Source organism: Daphnia pulicaria, chromosome 6, assembly GCF_021234035.1.
Source record: "Daphnia pulicaria isolate SC F1-1A chromosome 6, SC_F0-13Bv2, whole genome shotgun sequence".
Taxonomy (NCBI): Eukaryota; Metazoa; Arthropoda; class Branchiopoda; order Diplostraca; family Daphniidae; genus Daphnia; species Daphnia pulicaria.
Window position 1 is genome coordinate 3,111,332 of NC_060918.1, and position 21,504 is coordinate 3,132,835.

Below are 21,504 nucleotides of genomic sequence, written 5' to 3' on the forward strand. Positions count from 1 at the left end.
TTTTCAGTCAACTGCATTAAGTATTGGGTTTCTCTACTTATCGTTAGCGAGTATATGCGACTTTGACGCCCTTCCATTTTGTATTTCGGTGATCGTTGTCGGTTTGTGGATCGGTGTCAATCTCAAACAAGCGTGATTCGTCCTTCTAGTCGTCATAACGTTTTCTCACGTTTTGGAGAGAGTCTTTGGAATTCACGCGTTGACAACGCAGAAGGCCATCGACAGACTGAAAACGGTGACGCTGGCAACGTGACGACAAGACGTCGATGGCGAGCGCTTGAAGGGCGCAGATCAAAGTCAAATAGACATATATCGATCCATCGACCCAAAAAAGCTTACATTTTCCTTTTTTGGGATCCGCGTAGCGTTCATTTCCTGACAAGTATATACGTATATATATACCGGAGTACCGGGGGAGGCCGTGTAGTAGCAGCTCAATTTTGTAAGCCAACGGCCCCAACGCCCCAAACGGAGACTATCGAAATAATAAATTTTGCTAAGAGCTTACTTTTCGCTGAAGGGTTGACAACTTCTTAGCCAGAGTGTACGAGACTCGGAAGTTTGGGTTTAAATTTCACTTAAATAAAATGTAGGCCTATTCAACTTTGGTTTCTTTCAAAGAATGAAGCGATAAGGAAATTCCGTTCCTCAGAGTTTGTCTTATTACTGCTGGTGAATTTAGCGACGGCTCGCCACTTAAGTTGTTGTGCTTCTTAAGGGAAAACCGCAAAAGGCTGTTTTAAAGAAAGGTTTGCAATATGCAGAAAGGTTTGCGTATGACTGAATTTTTTCCTGTGAAACATCACACCGGGAATGAAATAATTAATAAAAACAAAAGAGATAAAAGTTAAAATGAAGCGAATGCGTCCCCTTTGAAAAATAAATGTATACAGTTGTGTGCATATGTAACTTATACATTATGTTGGAGACGTAAGCTAGTAGTTACATAACATTACGATGCACGTGAAAAAATGGAACCAAGCCTGAAATCGATCGGGCACGCATCTTTAGAAAACAAACAACAAAATTTCATACAAAACAAATACTTCAACTCATTTTGTCAATCTAATTATTATAGATGAATAGATCCTCAACGAATTGCCAGATAATGACGATTGCATAGTTAATCAATCTTTAGTCAGAACGTAAATTCAGATAGTTACATAATGTAACTTAAATATTTGAATGAGTGAACGATCAAACGAATGAGAGAAACAGCACGATCAATAGAAGTTGACGACTAATAGATCGCAAATACAAATTTGATGATAAAACCTACAAATACTCGGAAACTTTAAATCTGGTATTTATAGCATTAATGAGACGTATATATGTCATCAGTATTTTTTAGATGTGTGGGTGCATCAAGTATTGCATAGTAAAACGACCGTCTCGTCATTAATTAAAAAAAAAAACTATTAATATCGTAAAGAAACCTGAACATTATGTATTTGGAGAATTTATGCGTCATTTTCTGTTTGCTCCACACCAATTAACAATCACTCGTAACCAAAGGAATAACTTTTGCAGTTTCCTAGGGAATTTGGGGGCAGTCATTTGACGGAGCTTGTTGTGGTTTGCTGCTGCTGTCAGGGCAATTAATGAATCTCACTTACGGCTTTTGGTTGAGTTGAATAGGACAGACGCTCACAATTTGTGCACTAGCAAATTTTGTCCCCGTCGAAAAATACCAGTAGGCGGGCAACGGCAAATTAAAATTATAATTCAAATTGAAGAAGACTCTAGCAACCCACACATTTTGATCAATACAATTCTCGATTTTTAGTTTATACCGGTTTATCCGAGTTTTATTTAAAGACTGGACGATCAGCTGTCAAATAAATTTTACTTTGCCCGTCACGTAGTATCATCACCATCATCACCACCAACTTTACGTTTGCCGATCGAGAAAGCTAAGGCTGACAATAAATATGAATCATACGAGAGGGGAAAGGACCTAAACTTCATTTGTTGGATTTTTCTCAAATATATAAATCGAAACTAAAGAGAAAAAAAAATTTTAAGAATCCTATACGGAACAATAAGTTGGCCTACCTGAAATTTCGTACGAATGGAAGTAATGCTGATTTTATGGTCAAATTTTAGCACCTTTACGTGTAACACTTATTATGGTAATTGATATATACTCTCATGTAAGTCGATCAACACAAACAGCTCTTGATAAATACACCACTTGTGTGTATTACGCATTTGAGTCGGAAATTTGTTTAGTTAAGAACAAAAAAACTCTTGAAAAACACAAGAACATTCACTCCAGCAATATTTTCGCATTCGATCAATCATAATAAATTTGAATATCTGCCTTTAAAATAACAGCATAGAAAAAGAAAACGACACTAAGACAAAAGATTATAGATGTAATATGTTTTGTTTTGTGATCCATTCTTTTTATATTAGGACGCTCTATACACATCCAGAATCAATTAAAGGTAGAGGTGAGGTGCTGTGTAATGGGCCGATCATCTTGTCATGAGAAATTGGATGCTGCCGAGCCAGTGTAGTGTCCAATAAGTTAGACATAATATGGACATGACCTGCACCGTGTTGGGTAAGCAGGAACCACCTCCACCGCTGCGGTTGCCGTGTTGCATTGCCGCTGGATGTTCTCCTGTAAATGTTATTTTAAAAAAGAAAGAGAAAAAAGAACTCGTCGTCAACATTTTGTACATTGTCTAGGTACGGTACTCTTTATTTAATCAGAGTGTTGTTCAGCAAGTTGGGAGAAATTTCTAAATACGTTACGCTATATTAGTTTATATGTAGTAAGTATATATTTGCTCTTGTTTCAAAAGACAGAAATGTTAAACGCTTGCACGACAAAAACAAAATACCGGGAGATACATAATTAAATTTCAGTTGCATTTTATTTATTGTGCTTTATAGCCCCCTCGCCTTCTACATTTTATGAATGTCTATATATTCTCGTTCTTGAATGCCGAAAAATGAGATTACGCAAATATTTTTTCCATAGACAGCGTAGACATGAATTTCTCAGTTCTGATCGATTTTCTACACATGTAAATTCGGGAGCTAGGATACATCTCTCGATTACTGGGCCGGTCGGACTAAAACACACAAAGGAGGGTGGAGGGGGGGGGAATTCAGGAAAAGTAAGAGTGTCGGGTCGTAAAATGGTGTAGCTATCAGGATTTTTATGTCCCAGAAAGAGCAGTGACCAAAAATAATGGTCGTCTCCTATCCTTTATTTTAAAACATAGACATAACAAAAAAAAGGAAAAAGAGGAAAAAGGTTAATATTATTATGAAATCATAAATTTTAAACTATAGGACATCATTAACTTAAAAATCCGCAGGTAAACGACACCCGAAGAAAAAACACAAAACAAGAGCTTTTTTGTTTGACTCCGGAATCCGTAATTCCATTTCACAAAATAAGAATAATATATTACGGGTAGTTTTCCTTTCCCAGAAATGGGACCGTGCCTGACGCATCGGCGGATGCACCGGAGCGAGTGCACTTAAGCAATCTTGGGGAATTCATTTTCAGCATTCAACAACACCCTAAATTAGCCTGTAGAACCATGCATGAAGTAGCACACACATGGGAGACCGAAATTACTTCTTTTTTGTATTGATCCGCCGTGCCATGTTTGTGCTTTTCTTTGCCCAATTCTTTGTCGTTCCCACTTCGATTGACTATAGTAGTTCCCTGCAGACTAACTATTGGCAACTTTCACATTTGGGATGCGTTTGCTGCGATGTCACGCAGTCTTTTGTAAAAGAGAAAAAGAAAAAAAAAGCTTGTAAATCTCAATAACAGGGACTCGGTCGAAGCCAAAATGCTTGCAACTACACACAATTCAAAATTGGCCCCCAGCAAAAGTAGAACTGTTTTGAGATTGAATGGAGTATTTTTTTTTTGCTGTGTGCCTCTTGACTGAGAAATGTCGTTTGAACTCAATATGGAAGTACAAGGTAGCTGCACTTCTGAGTTGATGGGTCGGCGTGGGCGTACTATAATCGATAGATAGCATATTACAAAGACATGTCGACGGTCTTTCTCAAAATTATCGTTTTTTTTTTGAGATTGCAAAACACCATAGTTCCAATTGGGGTCCAATTTTCTTTCATTTACAAAATTATGTCAAAATGTCATGAATATTACAAATTACTATTTAATTGCGACATTGAATATATTTGCATATTCACGATCTCAGTTGATAAAATTTAAAATCTTACCGCTCAGGACGTGGACGAGGACAGAAACAGGCAAAGCTTCGGAGGGACGGCAAGTGTAATTTCCACCATCGACAGCTGAGGCGCGAGGCAATAGAAATCGGGACGAAATGAAATGTTCACTTCGTTCAGTCGCCAGAGAAAGTGAGTTTCGAGCCGTTTCGAGTAACACCGGTTGGTCGTCGTGATACCAAGAGAGGTTAGAATCTTGCCCAATGATGGTTCCCCGCAGCGAACAAGTCAGCGATAATGTACTGCCTTCAATTTTAAATAAGAAAAAAGAAAATCGAAAAAAAGAAACTTTACTCTTTTAGTTCTTCATGTATATTTAAAATGAAATAAACAAATGGTTACCTTGCCGAACGTGCACCTCGGACGGGCCAGCTATTTGTGCCTGCCCGGCTATGAAATACAAAAGAGAACATGCTTTTAAAAGATGTATTGGTTTGATAGCAAGCTATTATTATTTTAGTGTATTAAGAAGAAGAGGAATATTTTTAAATATTTACGGTTATGCACATAGCTAAAGGCGGTTAAGGGCAAAAGGGTAAGTATATATGAAAACCCCTTACCGGAGAATGGAATTTAAAGTTATTATCAATAAAAAATGTTACAGCATGTAGTGCAGAGGCTAGCGCAGGCAAATAGAACGTAAAGGCCATGGTTTTTTAAATATTTTGTGTCATGCGGCTCAACTGGTACGTCCATTTCCCCTCAAGAGCATAATCAGATGTTGCTTCTGTATTGATTTTCTTTCTTTATACAAGATTCTTTTTCTCGGTTTCTATTGAATGTTTTGCGTGTGTCGTGAAGGATAACTAACAATTCCGAAAAATAACTAAATCCGTATTTTTTTAGACTATAAAAGAAGCACTCTGTGGTGGATGTTATTGTAACGTCATTGCAAGTGATTTTTTTAAAAAGGTCAAACGACCAAAACAGCTTTCTGTTGCCAGTCACCAACAAAGTAAAGAAATCCCCTTCTCAATATGTGTAATGCTTATCTAACAAATTTAATTTTTTTTTAAAGAAACTTGAAACTATAATTCAAAATATATCGTTCAAACAAATATCTATAGTAATAATCGATTACGTCATATTTTTATTGACCATTGAACATTACAACATATTGCTTAATAAAAAATTTAAAAAAAAAATAAATAAATACAGAATTATTTTATTTTCTTGATTTGAAATCAAATAAGAAGACATTAGAATAAATAGTATAGAATTAAAATTGGAATAGTCACCTAAGACGGCAAGGAAATTCATCGCAAGACTAACGAAGCTCTCTTTTTAATTGCTTTTCGCATCTTTGCCACTGTTGCTATGTAATATATAGGCCTATCAACGATAACTTTGACAAGCAGCCAAAGTAGATAGCCCCATTCCGTAAAACCCGCGAGTGTACTACGAACTTTGGCATCGTGATAAAGCTCCATCTCATCAATGTGATTGAAGAAAAATAGGAAAAAATCACGCTACACCTAGTTTACCCTAAGAACTTCTTAGGGTAAACTGCAGCTATTACACGACAATTCTGGTTACTATAAATTAGGTTCAATTTGGAATGTGACTCATTCAAACAAATATTTTCTTTCGTACCACAGATACAGTTGAAACATTTTGACATCCGAATAGGCTATATTATGCTATCATATACTTACTATGAACTTGTAGATGAACCGGCCAGTTGATTTTGGGTTCTGTGTTGACTTGACACTCGTCTGGATTAAAAACAGAGAAAGTTGCAATATAAAACGTAAAGTGACACAACTAAATAAAAGAATGCTTCTCCTTGAAACTTTAACGCTTCTTTAAAAATTCAAGATATTTTTACTTTATTGTTTTATTTATGTTGTAATCATCGTTCGATGGTACTGATTGATCTGTACTCTACTCTTCTATATATAATCTTGAAATAAAAGCTTAAAAAAGCTTAAAAACTTTTACGCTTCTTTAAAAATTCAAGATATTTTTTCATTATTGTTTTTATTTATATTGCAATCAACGTTCGATGGAACTGATTGATCTCTAAGTATACTCTTATACTCTTCTATAATCTTGAAATAAAAGCACTCAGCTCAGCATGTGCAACGCGAGATATATTCGTGATGAAGAAGAGCATAAACTGACAATCATATAATTGAAAAATACTTACAGAACCCGGCGTCGCGAGCTTGAACTGTCGAGATTCTGAGCTCCCAATCATCACTAGTTGGCTGATGGTGAACGCTGAAGCGGCCGTCACTTGTGTAGCTGACCAACGCCGACGTCAAAACGTGGAGATCTCTCTGGCGGATCCATGACAACTGAACACGTTCATTTCAAAAGCACAATGAGAAACTATGGTTACCGTGTGGTCACCAAAAGAGCCTTATTGTGTCAGTATTACATGGGCATGTGCATTGAAGGTGAAAGAGCTATATTCAGCAGTGAGCGAAACCATAATAGCTGAGGACAGATTTTGTAGTAGTATGCAAAAAAAGATGAATAGATTTATTCATTTCGCTAAAAGGAGTATTCGGTTCATCGTGCCCATATACTCTGCTGTTTATAGGTTGCATAATATTGCTGTCAACTTCAACTACCGTCGCCAAAGCCATTTCTTTCTTCCGCCAACGAAAGTAAAAAATCGAACTAATTAGATTTTTCCATCAGACACAGCTCATTCAGACTGGATCCATTGAGAGATCCTGTTTCAAATATTCGCTCCTTGTTCTTTTTGAATCTTTTTTGTGTCTTTCTTCTTCTCAGCACTATTGACTCAATCACGCCCTGTTTTGTGTGTCCCGCAAGTTCAAGAGAATCTAATGCCCTAAAAAAGGGAAAGAAACGACGGGGGTGGTGGAAGATAAGAAGCACACCGTAGCACTCTGGAGATTTTACACTCGCCTCTTTCTCTCTCTCTGAGGCTAGTCTCTGTGTGTACGGCGCATGCAGTGTTGGGTATAGAATTTAGATCGGCCGCTTTATCCTTACTTCATTGCGTTGCTTCTTAGAGTCTGAGAGACCTCTAAAAAGTGGTCCAATCAATATCTTTGTCTCTTTTGTCCTTCTTCGCTTCCTTGTACTTTAAGAGATCAAGAACTCAAACGTCAAAACCCCCCGCCATTATAAAAAAAGGCAGCAGTCGGATCGGAGCCTAGACATTGTCAACAAACTTACCGCTCCGCCTCCCTTTTCTTGTTCAGTTTTTATTTACAAATATCTAGAGACGTCCAACGTTGTCGCTCCAACGGATCGCAGCAAAAAGGCCGGGCTCTTTTTATTCTTTTCTTTTCTTTTTTTCTCTTTGCTTTTTTCTTTTTGCTTCGTTCGGAGGAACAAAAAAGGGTAGGAAGGAGGATCGGAGAAACGATTGGACGTATTTGAGGTAAAAGGAAATAGATCGTGGCAAGGGATCAAATAGTTGGTGATTTATTATCAAGACTTGCGTATAGTCCTATGTAGCACATGGATCAAATCGCGAAACGAATTACGACGAACACACGGCGGCACTGTGGGCGATTTTGCACACTAATCTACGCATCAGTTTGAAGCAACACAACAACTGCAAAGAGCCCCCCAATGGGGATTTTGGATGGAGCTGCTTTTCCAAATGCTTTAGACCGGTTTGGACTAGACTGAACACTCGTTTGTGCAACGAAAGTACTTAGTCTAGAGCTCAGAATTACTGTTACAGTTAAGCTACAGTATGCAGCACGTTACCCACAGCTAGGGATCTAATACAGCTTGCGTATAGTGCAGAAAATTCCAATGGATTTGGCAAGCTGCGCAAATCATCTATTATATTCCTTCAATTATTAAAATAAAATTTGATAAACCTAAATTTTCGTTTCACTCGATGCCAAGTTTTGGCATTTCCCTACGAAGGATCTTGTGCACTTATTTCCGCCCTTTGAGCTGAATATAGTTAGGCTATACAAGAACGTGCTGGAGTCTTTGAGTGCTGGCTAATAACATTCTGATTGTGACAGAACAACAAAAATCTCAAAGGAGGGAAAATACCATTCGATCACCGAGGAGCCTCGTGCGACACTTGAGTACGGCCGGCTGTCCGAGAACGACAGAGACGTTGGTCGGCCAAGTGGCTTCGAAATAAGGTTTGCTGATGGCCAGTGAAGATGAGGGAACGACTTGGGCGATAGGGTCAACTCCGCTGACCTCCGCCGCAACCTTTCCGGCGGCCAGCAAAGGAAGATCTACGATTCGTGGCTCGTGGCGCCGCTTCATCCGTTTGACAGTCTGCACGCTGCTGTCAACGTTCCATTCACTCTGCAGCATTGGTCCGGGTAGTTGTGTCGGGAGCTGCATCGCATTAGCCGATGACCATGGCTGCTGCTGCTGCTGCTGCTGCTGCTGGGCGGCTGGCGAACTGCCGTCGGGATTCAATCCATCATCACCCCGCCAGATCCCAGCAGTCACGGGAACTAAACAAAAATATACACGCAGATCAATACAAAGTAGAAAATAATCCAGCAACAAATCTCGATGTGTATAAAGTAGAAACAACTCTCAATGCTCAATGTCCCTCTTTGCAAGAGCCAGCCCGATCATCCGGATCGACTGGTTTGGTTATGAAGCACAACCTTCACCACGCCATCTGTCAAACGCAGTTATAGTATAGTAACGCTGTACCTATACGCTGGGTAGTAACGTTTCCGACGGGTCGATCTGATCTTGCTTTATATTGTAATACTGTTGTTAATACTCGAAAATACAAAGCAAAAGGGCTCTTGTATATATAAAGTATAGCCCAAAAATATCTGAGAAGGTTATCTGGAACGTAGGACGGTTTGGCATGCAAATTTATTTATGCACAGTTTGAACGTAAAAGATGAACCGAATTTCCCGCTTTTAGTGTCGAACTGTTAAAGCGCTTGTTTAGTACGTATTATTATACGTATTAGTCGGTCGACCCATTCTGGGTCTGGGAGCCGCCCTTGCAGTGCTCGAGAAACACAAAGGCTCTAAACTGATTAAATACTTACGCCTCTAGCATTCTAGCCGAAAATTCCCATAAGAGCCAGCCAATAGTAAAATATTTTTTATCAAATTATGAAGAAGATCAGAAGAGTAATTCATTCCGTGAATTACGTATTTACTAGCCGTCAGACATAAAAATGCCAAAATTATATTACAGCCTTCAGAATTCAGATCTACAATATTCGTATGATAGTCGATTAGCCTATAATATCTACTGTCTTAACTACAAACCGATAAAATACTAATATTAACACAGCTTTATACTGAGACTGTCGACGATCAATAAAGTTTTTTGTCATTGTCCCATTATATTCATCGACGAAATAATAAGAAATTAGTTGCAGCTCTTATATTTTTTTAAGTTTAGGTATGCTTTTGTTTTTGTATGAAATGACGCAACAAATCTGTATTTCTCTTATTATTTCCTATTGTTACACCAGCACAGAGCTAAGTAGAAGCATTGCACATTGTACAGCTAGTAGCTATATTGGAACTAAACAAAATGTTATGTTACTTCAAAGAACTGCGCAACAAGGCGTGTACATAGCTTGAATATTGAACCACGAAAGAGTATAGTTTTTTAAAACAGGCCAAGGACGCAAAGTGTTTTTCTTCAAGAAATCTATATAACACCAGCTCCTACGCCTGTTCATCACTCACTTCTCACGTGGACGGCGTGTCGAATCAGGTGTGATGCACTTAGTGTTACCCTGTGAAATTCAATCTTTCATTATAACCAGAAAGGTGCTGATGTCATTTTAACAATTTATCTGCGAGTCTTGTCTCATAACACTATATACGGTGTTCTACTAAACAAGACAAGTGGGAAAGCAATGCCTTGCAATTGACATGACTATAAATGCCTAGCAACAGTAAAAAAAAGAGTAAAAAATATTGCTTGAGAAATGTCCAAACTTGGAGCTTGACATTTTAACTTTGCCATAACTTATCTTCTGTCACGCTTGACCAATACATCGTCTGCGTGGGTGTTTGGTCGGCACACGGTAACGATTTCCGTTACTCTACCAAAGATTGTGGGAGTCTGTTGGCAGGTTTATAATATCATCGCAAAACACAACACGGCAATTTATATCGGTTCTCACCGTCGGTGCTCACCGCAAGTGTTAGGATAGTTTTGCGCACCATATATAATACGTATTTCTTCGAGTGGTCAGGTATAGCCGGTTGATGGCGACAGTCCGACACACACCTAGAACGAACTCGTTGAAATGTCAAAGCTTTTATACTGGAGATGTAAGAAAATCCCATATAAATAAATTATATGAATGTGGAACGTGAAAGAGAACCAGAAAGTTCTTAATTATTCTATTCAAACATCTAACTAGTCTACTCCTTATTCTGCTTGATACCCTGCTTCTTGAAAATAGAGCACAGATGTCATTTGTAACGGATTGTCTCGTGTTGCGTGAATTTTCCTTGTCAAGACGAAATGAACCACTCAATTCCCGTCACAGGCATAATTATACACTGGTGCCTACGCTAGTTTGTCACAGCAGTCGTGTTATGGCACTATTCCTCATTCACCCCACCACTGATTTATTGAGTCCTTTTTATTCTTTCATTTTTCTTTTTCTTTTTACAAATAAGCATAAAGTTCATTATATTATACATTTCGTGTTTATTACATTTTCAAAATATCTCCTTATGATTCAACCCCAACACACACCCACAGTATTTTAACAAGTAGTCCAGGATTGTATTAATCCGACTGCTAATCTGCAAGGCGGTGAGAGTCAGTGACGCAAACACATAAATGAATGCAAATGCCAAAGTCCTTTCAACTAAAAGCCTTCTCGGTTTAAAATTTGTATCGTGATAAATGGGACATTTATTCCGTCTGCGTCCTAAAGTAAAGGCTTTGTGAGGTTTCGACACCCACTCCGAATCATTCTCCAGACCAAATTGATTTTATATTAAACGAAATAAAGGAACGGCAAGCTTCGATTGTGATCAAAATTTCATGGCGCATTTTATTTTTCTTCAGAAAACAGCATTGATTGTAAAGACCCTACGTCTGTACGTGCTTCCAATTTTAATTTGCCAAAAAATGGATGGAGCCTTCGCGTCAAGGATATTTCAGAAGATTTGGCGAAATTTGCGGTCTAAATGAACGAAGATATTCTGTGATGTTCTATAATCGTGCAGTAACACCTTGATAGTTTTAGTAATGTACTAAGTATATTACGTAACGTATAGTTTGAAATCGTAAACTTAGCGTGTCCTGCCAAGGTTCTACTTTAACTTTAAAATATAGTGCAGATATTATTCTGTTCGAGATGAGAAAAAAAAATTCAGAATATTCTTTAGAAAAAATGATTGAGAAAAATGGATCATGCAGGCATTTTCTGGAATAACAAACACAGGAATTTAATCATACGAGAAAAACGTGAAAACATAGATAGTTTTTTTGTATTTTTCCGGCCTTCGCTATAATAGATCTAATATTTTTTCCCATTTTTTAATCGAGGTGTTTTCTGATATTTTTCGTGAGATCCTGTTGAGTCTTGAATCAATCGAAACGAAGTGGAATTCTCAAAATGTTTGAATCTCGAATGATTAATTGATGTTGTCAGTGCGAGGGCGCGTTATTCACTCGACTTTAATCAAAGACGAGCGGGCGTCCATTAGGCCTATATCTTGAGCGAACGCAGCGTTTTTCTTTTTCTATTTACCGTTGTTTTTACTAGGCTATTTTGTTAGCATCCCTTGACTAGGCCTAGACTAATTACCTTTTTTTTCTCAATTTGCCTGAACATGCAACATACTATAAAATAGGATATGAAAGACTTTAAGCTATAGATCTTGACCCATATGTAATACTTGAGGCTTATTTGAGGTGACGATATTGCTCCCAACGAAACAGATATCGATTGATCAAATAGGTTCATAGCGGAGAGCCGGAGACCGCGTACTCAATTACACCGTTGATATTTGGTTGCTGGTTGGATACAGCTGAATTTACAACTGAATCGGACATTGTATCCATGGTTCGTGAATTGACATTACGCTTCGGGAAAAAGAACCATGCAAAGTCAATTTTCCCCGAATTTCTCCGGTATTTCTCGCAAACGGCGAATGAGTCCAAACTTATTTTCTTGGTTATATATATATGTTGAAGCGTGTTGAAGTAGCGAACAAGAAAAGTTTCGATATCGAAACTATGCGCAAAGCACCAGCGGAAATACAGCTTATTGTTTAATAGTTCAATATCAAACACATCCGATTCAATATAGATTGTCGGATAGATACTTCTGATCCAAAAAGTATAAAAACAGATCCGCATCTGTAGTATATTTGTCAAGATATTTGTATAAATAGATTGTGTAAGCCTACATAAAAATATGTGTAGCGGATTTCTCGTCTCCCTATACTGTAAACTAATGCCCCATTTGGTCCCCCAAATTGTTATGTGGAACAACTTTCCGACAATCAAAAGTTGATGTAGATTATTGCTGCTTCCTTTTAACAACTCGACTGACGATGAAATCCCAAATTAATCTCGTTCAACCAAATTGGACTCATGTACCTGAAAGCGCTCAACCGCCATGCTGATGAGAGTGTCGCCGTGTCCAAATAATTAAAGAGATGTGCTGATTCAAATGTAGCCTTCGAATTTGCGATTTAGCGCGCTTTTATATCCAGCTCAAAAGAGGGGATTTAGTCCTCTGCTGGAATTGGATGATTTAGTCCCTCCCCCTTTTTTGTGGGCCCTTTTTTATTCCACGACTCACGGGGGTAGAACTCTATCACACCGCATACATTTTACGTGTACACACAGATGGCCGAGTTGATGGATCACCGGTTCGTCGTCCATGTCGTGATGAATCTTTTTTTCTATTGGACATCGATGAATATTGATGCCTTTCCTTGCGCCTTTCAGTCACCGTACAGACTGCACACATACATATACGTCTATACTTTATATACTGTAGATATGTGCATTGTTGCACTTTCTGGTGACGTTCGCTCTTGAATATTATTCTTTTTTTTTTCTTTCTCTCTAGCGAAGGAGAAGAAGATAAACTAATAAGGAACCGTGCGCTGGCGGAGAAATAAGAAGACAAGGTTTGTTTGCGTAGGAGAATATATATAAGAGCAAATGGCCCCGAAAAACTGTATATATCGCCTCGAATACTTGTGCACCCGTGTACTTTGGCTCCGGGGGTGGAGGGAAACAAGAGGAGGAGCTGCCTGGACCTTGCGTGGCTATTTGTCATCGTCAAGAATTTATACTCGGCAAAGGGGGGAGTTATAAAAAGAATAGATTGATTGTCTAACGTGGAACTGTTGAAGGAAATACAGCTGGTGCTTCATATACCGTCTTACTACAATCTAACTGGCATAAATAACGGAATATTATTTACTATTCAGTGTAGGAATACAGCGGATAAAATGTTACTAATGCCGAGTGGATTATTGAATTTCACATAACCTGCGAGAAAGAAAAGGAAGTAAGAGGCGGAAGGACAAACAGACTATATACAGACGATAAACGGGTTAGCGAAGACATAACACAGAAATTTATCATATATAGTCCGGTGGACAGCAGTTGAAGTACTCTTGGTCGTCGCTTCTACCATCTAAGGAGTCATAAATTGTCAGCAATCGATTTTTGGATGTAAACGTATATACGTATATTGAGGGTATCAAGGAGACCAGTAATACCCCGCATAGCAGGTACCAAAGTGCAACAGCGTCATATATTCGACCAGACACGATGAAATGAAAGCCCTTTTTCCGTCGACGTTCTCTGTCAGAGGTACAATTTGGTACCAGATAAATTACGCCGTCTCTTACAATTTTATTATCAAAGCATATAGGCTAGTTGTCGTCGAGCACGAGATTTATCCGATGGTATATCCTATCCTTAATATACTTTCGATTGATAAAACAGTCAAGAAAAAGACGGGGATATCGTTTATAAACATCTGATGGAATATTGCAACTGCTGGTTAAGCTCTGCCAAAAACATCTCAGGACTTGCTAAATAAATAGGTCTACCTATCCTATCACAAGCTAAAATGGGTCGGTTAAATTCCAACTGCATTATAGAAAATACTTTCTCTCTCACAGAAATGGAGGTTTTGTAACATTTGCTGCGACGCGCATTATTATCTTTTATGAAAAGTTCAATATTTATAGTTGCATGTTGTCTAAACATTTACAGTCTGAGATGAGATATCGACCTGGATGCTTATGTAGAACATTTTCATTTCTCGAGAATAGGTAAGAGACTATAGTGTTATTTCTTATGATGTCATTAAAGAACAGCGGAATATTTTGTGATGGCGCCACCGACCGGGGAAAGCGAACCGGAAGAGCTCAGAATGTCGTGAGTCTTTTGCCGTTACGTTTTTAAAGTTTGAAGGAGCGGGGGAATCGTATATAAAAACTTGTTAAAGTTCGGGATTAAAAAAGGTGGGAGCAATTCCCGGCAACGCTAGACAATTTACTAGTAGGCTTTATATAGGCTTTATGTATCGATTTTATGACGATGTTATATCCAATGTTTAATGTTTTTATTGTCGATGTCAAATGTAGTTTTATAATCTACACATCTGTTATTAATTACATAAGTTTCTAATTGTGTTGTTCAATTTGCATTTTTTGTCACGTAAAATCACCAATCGATTTATTGATCAGTTTCCAGTTGAACAGCATCTAACATTACTTTGATTACAAATTAACTTCCCACTACGGACTTTGTCTAATAGATATAGATTTTCTATTATAACGGGGTTGAAATCTGACAGTGCCTGTATAGCGCACGGTAACGTTTAGACTATTTCAGCGGCAAAATGGTTCAGCAACTAATAGGCGAGCCCATGAATCCCCCCTTTTGGTAAAACAGGACCAACTAGGGGAGGGGGAACTGTTACCTAATCGATTCTAAACGTAGGCCTATATACTCATTCATCCTTCATTAAATGTTATGCTACGGACCGATCAAAAACTATGAAACCGGTGCAAGTGAATTTTATCAACAGCTGCGGTCAAATTGATCAAAAGCCATTTCAAATTGGTAGACATCACGACATGTGAATAGACTTGATGTCGCTATAATTAATAAAAATGTAATCCACGGATGCAAATTGAAACTTTCTTTCGAAGAAACACGAAAAAGAAATAAAAGCAAATAAAATAAATATACATTTCCAACGTGTTCACTAGCGTGAGTGGAAAAGAGAAAGGCAACACCCTTAAACGTAAGTCGGATCGTATATATATAGACTACAGCACATTAGATATTTTTCAAATAAGGTAAAGACTCGGTTGGAAGTAGAGGCTCATTCAGCGCAGTATAAATGATAATTATCTCTGCCCCAATGGCGTTTTTGTCTACAGGAACACTATTTGAATGTTTCATTCTCCTTGAAAAGTCTGCAGGTTCTACCTTCGCTCTTCTTATGTGATGCATAGTGCATAGCGTTATCAGCCGACTAGCGCATATCACGCTGGGCCTGTCTGGCTTCTATATATGTACAGTGATAGCCGCGGGGTGTAATCGTTGCTAGCGGTTTCATTCTTTATTCACCACTCGCTAAAGCGGCTTCACCGGGGCGTAAGAACACGGAGCACTCTTCCGACGGTGCAGCAGCAAACAACTTCTTTTTATAGTTACTCCATAATAGGTATTATATATTATACCACGTCCTTAGAGGCTCTCACTTACTTACAGACAGGAAAAAAGTACTATAACACAGTGGGGTAGAACTGAGATACGCGGTAACCAACTTTTCGCAATTGCGATGAATCAATTCGAGAGAAGATTGCTCGCGAGTGAAAGACGCGTAACCTACGTAATCCAAAAAAACTACAGACCATGGATATTGTTATGTGTCAATTTTGATCGTGGAATCGTTGATAGTCAAAATGTAACCACACAAAAAGGATTTGATCAGAGTTCTCGTTTTTCGTTTTGATTCAAGAAAGTTCCTCCATCGTTATATCTCCTGCTATATGTGTAAAATTTTCGAAAGGTAGGCTCACGAGATAGTTAAAAAAGCATCAATATATCAGAGTTCCATTGTGTAAAAAAAATTCTTGCCAAAGAACTTTATTTTCAACAGCATCAAAACCCAAAATAAAGAATATTGTGAATATGAGTCTCTCAAAATAAATGAAGTATACAATCTTCAGCAGCAAGAGCAAAAGTTTTGCGCTGTTGCTGAAGTAGTACTATAAAAGTATATACGTATGCACCCCAAAATTGCGTGCTGTACACCATCTTTAGCTTTCAAATTAAAACGGTTAAAATCTCTGTTTTTAATTAATAATGAAACACGCCACGAAACACCAGCAGACAATATACATAAGGCAGCCAACATAGAGATCGCCAATTGAACGCTCCCGTATAGTTAACAATTGTCCGTTTCAAAATTAAAAATTAAGCAGATGAATCTCGAGAGAACTGCACATATTCTAGATGGTCTCTACTATCCAATTAGAGAGCTATAGAAAACCATCGAGCGTACATATAGACTCGAGAAAGATGCGTGCCGACTGAATTTCGGTGCCCTCCTTAGTTTCCAATAGTTTCACAAGTCCGTGGGCTAAAAATGAATCGAAATCGCATTCTTTGGAATTTTTCCTGGGACGTTGTTAGCTTGAACAAGAATTTAATCTCGGGAAACTTAATTTTCTTTTTTTTCGTGGCAACGACGATGAACAAATAATAAGGAGATACAGGCTTGCATGTTTATGCAAGATTTTTGTTTCTGCCTGATGACATAATATACAGACTGAACCTTCCTTCAAGACGCGTGCCATTTTTTGTTGGCATAAAAGTTTAATATCGCAACTTCTTATATTGCATCTAAGAAAATAAAGTCGTCACTGACCTTCCTTTAGCGCACAAAAAATCGACACTTTCTTGTTTGTGTACCCGTTGGGAATTTACAGGAATGGGTATAGCAACTAAACAACATGAAAAAGTGGCTTGCGTATCTACATTGAAGTTATATAAAGGCAGAGTCTTTGTAACAGTAACTGCTGAATGTCAGATTTCTGACGTGTCTTGCGATATTGTGAAGCTTTTTGGCAGTTGGCACACACAATCGGGTTGGCGACCACCGAGACGAAGATTGTCAAGCTCCGTCAACTTGTCGGCGTCGACGAAATAACATACGTGGCCCTCATCGTCCTTCTTCTTCTTCCCTCCAAGGCCCCCCGGCAGATTCTATATAAACTGGGCTGCTAGCTGCCGCCTCGTCATGTTTTCATAACACGTCTTCCTCTTCTTCTTGTCTTGCAATTCTTTATGCACGGCGGGGCGATAGTTTTGTTTGGGCTGCTGCGTGGACTATTGCCAGAAAATCGAGACCTTCACGTCTGGCCAAACGCTTATCGTCACGTAGGCTTCAGTTTATATTTTGCTCCGTCATCGAACTACGACAGTCTATTTATCTTCATTAAAGTTTAGAGTCGAATCAAATATGAGTAGTAGCTGTAGTATTAGTTTGAATGGATCCGTCAGTCCGCATCTATAGAGCTTAATTTGTTGGTAATTATTTGTGGGTTGTCATAATTATAGTCGACTGTGCGGTATTTGATATGAACTGAAATGATTGCCTTTATATCTAAACAGGTCAGAGACAGGGAACGAATAAAAACTACAAGTAAATATGCATGAAATTGCATTGCAATATTCTTTTTAAAAAAAGAGGCGCAAGAGTGTAAATGATATGGCAAATGACGAATAGTGGCAATAAATAAGACTCGGTGAGTTCAGTGTGGTTAGTGTATATAAATGTGCCATTGGATATTTTGTTGATGAATGAATTCGGAACTTTTCCACTGTATATCTAATCAGTTTAACCATGCCCAAACAAAGTAGCGAGCGTCTGACATTTGATGAATAATACTCTCTCGTAAATTCAGATTAACTCGAAATGGGACAGTAGCTGGCCTCCGTAAGACCAGCGACCCATTTAGAATGATTCTTAATCCAGACAGAAAGTATTAAGAAATGGGTATACTACATACAATTTCTGAAAAATATATATAAGGGGTACTTTGGTACTACTCTGCTCCAGCATAGAACCCGCGGGGGTGGCCTTATAGATCAATGTTTCTCAACTATGTTCTCTGTGCGCTGTCATGGAAGGAAAGTAGTACTGTTGAATATAACTTTGTGCAAGTAAATGGTGGAAAATCTGAAGTCTGGGAAGAATTTCTTTGGAAAACTACCTTTTCCCTTTTTAATTCTTTTCAATCTGGGAAAGAAATTTAAAATGATTGCTAATAAGACGGCTTGGTTGCTATGGAAATAGCAATGACGACGGCGATTATCACAGTCCTTTTCTCCTTTCATGGTGATTGAAGTCGGGTGAACGAGGGCAAAGAGAACGATCAAGAACTGACAGGTTAGGGAACTGTATAATATACATCCCGTCTGTGTGATTGAAGCGAACGCGTGACCCATATTTCATTTACCGTCAGCGAATGACTTCCTGTATATAAAAGCCAACTGTATACGGTTTCACTGAACTTGTGAGAATTCATTCCTTTTTTCTTAAAAATATTTTGGAGTCGAAGCGAAGGAATGAATACTACTAACTGAGACGTAGGTGATGCGCGTAACAATATACTCCGTCACCAGCGTTCAGCCATAAAATGGACATTGTTCGATACCTAGACAGCATAGTAGAGTACGTAGTTACGATTTCAATCTGATAATATTAGACCGTGCATAGCGCGCATAATATATTATATTAATCCGCATTGAGCTTCGGGGTTCAAAAGCAAAAAGTTTGTTGCAATAAATGTAAAGATCTATATAATATACAACATATAGTGTGTGCTGGAACTGGTTTAGTGGTTTACCTTTGACTGAGATCGAAGACTTCCCTTGTGCCATACTGAGGGTTATCCAGGTGAAAGCGAACGTGATGGTCACGAATCGAACTTTCTTGAAACCGAGCCTCGACTCCGATGCTTCACTTTGACTGGATTTCAACATGGTTTCCGTCTTCCAAATTTTTTTGTTCTTCAAAAATATTTTGGAAAATAGATTTATTTTGAAAATTACACTCGCATGTCGCTATATAGCGTTCAAGTTTCGAGGTTTTTGCAGAACCACACCTCGAGTGCACTCGTATAGATTCTTTGGAACGGTCCAGTCTTCTTTCTCAGTCGAACGTAATAGACGACGTGACCGTTGATGTTTATTGCGTCAGCCAGAGAACTCTGCAGGTACTTTGTGCGTTGAACGGCCAATCTATTTTCCCTTTTTTCTTTTTCTAGCCGTCACATGTTGAGCGCAATGGGCTTACTCGCAGCAGTCAGTCAGTCAGCTGCGGGAGACGTCCAATTTTTGTCCAGGGTGCAATATAATGCCGCGTTTGATCGGTTGCCACTTGCCAGAGCTGTACACACGAAGACACACGTAGACGAGGGCCGTCAAAAACCGATTGTCATCGAATTCGACCGCTCATCCGTCGACGGACAATTCCATTTTGCATCGGACCCTTTTTTTCAAGCTTTTTTTTTGTCCCACTGTTGTTCTTGATTTCTCCGCACGCGCCTCTCCCTTCACTAAAAATTGAGTAATCGAGACACACAATTTCACTGTTTTTTTAAATTTTATTTCTCTCCTCCACCGTAAAGATTTCCGGTGTATAGTACGTGTACTGCAGCACTTTAAGGTTTACCAGTCTATTGGATGTTTGATCTAATAGTTCGGCGTTATTTTTTGTTTTTTGTGGAGGACACGGGTCAACTGAAGCCAACCGTGATGGCAGGGCCTGGCTCGCTGCAAAGGGACCAGTAGCACAATCAGAACTGAGTTAGTCAACCCGACTGCTTCGACTGCGAACGGCTCCTGAAAGGGATTCAAGCGCAAGCGCCCTGGCCTTCGTTTCTCTTTGCATCTCCTTTGAACACCAACAACAGCCAACGGGGGCCTGCAAATCATTTTATTTCTCTCTCCTTTCTTTTCTTGACTTTTTCAGTCTGCGGAATCCACTACCGATATTATATAGGGATATCCCCCTTTTCAGGAGGAGCACAGACATCGAACATTCTGGAGGACGCGAGACGCGACCAACAAGGGCTTAAGCATTCACTTTCTGATACGGTACACATCCAGCCAACGAAAATTTAGTATATCTTAGCGTCTAGACTCTAGATATATATACAAAAGGATCGGACATATGTAGCTCTCGTCGCTCTATGTATATCCCAACCTATATGCTGCTGCGTCAGTTCAAGCTGACTGGCGGGTGACTCCGTTGGCATTTCAAGCGAAAGAACCTTTGATGAAGTTGAAGAAAAAGTACATACGTGCGCGACTATCAAAGAGAAAGTAATTTCACCGTGTCCGAGTGGCACTGCTCCCGGCCAGTCTTCGCTAACGCGCGCCGTTCTTTTGACAAATTTTCAATTTGACAATTTTTACCATTTACGTTTTCTTTCTTGTTGCTGGCGAATTTTTCGTGAGCTCACGAGTGTGTGCAGCACTTCAAAACTCCCCCTCCATTGTTGAATAATAAAAAAACAGAAAATTGAACCGGTGATGGCAGGTAATCTGAACTCGACGTTGGCGCAAAAGAGTCGTCGTTCCGAAAAGAGAAATCATCATCACGCACATCATGCCGCGCTGTGTATTTTGTTTCCAATGAACATTTCACTTGACTTGACTCTGCTGGTATCACTTAAATGATCCCCTTGTGATCTTCTCTGGTCCTTAATATCTTATAGAGATGTCTGTAGCTTTTCTCTTGTCTCTTGTTCTTGGCGGGTGGCTTTTGGGACTCGGCGTCTGTGTATATGTTGTGCTGCGTCTGCGTGTATTCATGCCGACGTCTGCTCAATTATTACGAGTTCATTAGCAGTCAAGTTTATTATTGTTTTAAAAAGCGAGCGTGTGTGTGTGCGGTGCTAATCGCAGCGCTCCCAAACCCATAATGTTCAAAGGCGATGGTGCGGGAATATATATAGACGACGAGCAAGACAAACTTTTTAGTGTTTTTTTTTTCAGAATGGAAACAAAGAAGAAACAAAACTCTTGATTTTTAAAATGGCTTCTATTTGTATCCTCGTCATTATAGTATTTCACATTTGTACCTATTCTGAGCTGTGCTCTCAATGTATACATCAATTTAACCTTTTTATTGAAATATCTATTCTCGAGAAATTAATCTATATATGCTTTCTTTCAGATTTCTGCTTATCAAAACATATAACCGTAACAAACTTTGAAAACAGCTCGGGTTTATAATGGTGTCTATATGTAATAGCTTGCCAGCAGTACAGATTGGCCAACAGATGAGAGAT

The 21,504-nt window shown here is 38.8% G+C and overlaps 1 protein-coding gene across 1 annotated transcript; it reads right to left on the reverse strand.

The window, feature by feature from the left end:
* Positions 1–2,178: 2,178 nt before the first annotated feature.
* LOC124341946 lies at positions 2,179–20,032 on the reverse strand. Its single transcript, XM_046794909.1, has 7 exons — positions 19,054–20,032; positions 8,230–8,651; positions 6,380–6,530; positions 5,886–5,945; positions 4,573–4,620; positions 4,222–4,476; positions 2,179–2,629 (listed from the first exon to the last, which is right to left on the reverse strand). The coding sequence occupies exons 1-7, from the start codon at positions 19,187–19,189 to the stop codon at positions 2,481–2,483; spliced, it is 1,221 nt and encodes a 406-aa protein (XP_046650865.1). The 5' UTR covers positions 19,190–20,032; the 3' UTR covers positions 2,179–2,480.
* Positions 20,033–21,504: the final 1,472 nt, after the last annotated feature.

Bases quoted from the DNA above. Each gene is read 5' to 3' on its own strand.
- LOC124341946 (XM_046794909.1), bottom strand. From the start codon at position 19,189: ATGTTGAAATCCAGTCAAAGTGAAGCATCGGAGTCGAGGCTCGGTTTC. The intron at 8,652-19,053 runs GTAAACCACTAA...ATTTTTGTTTAG, and splicing joins GTCTTCGATCTCAGTCAAAG to TTCCCGTGACTGCTGGGATC. The intron at 6,531-8,229 runs GTATTTTCCCTC...GAACGTGTTCAG, and splicing joins GGCTCCTCGGTGATCGAATG to TTGTCATGGATCCGCCAGAG.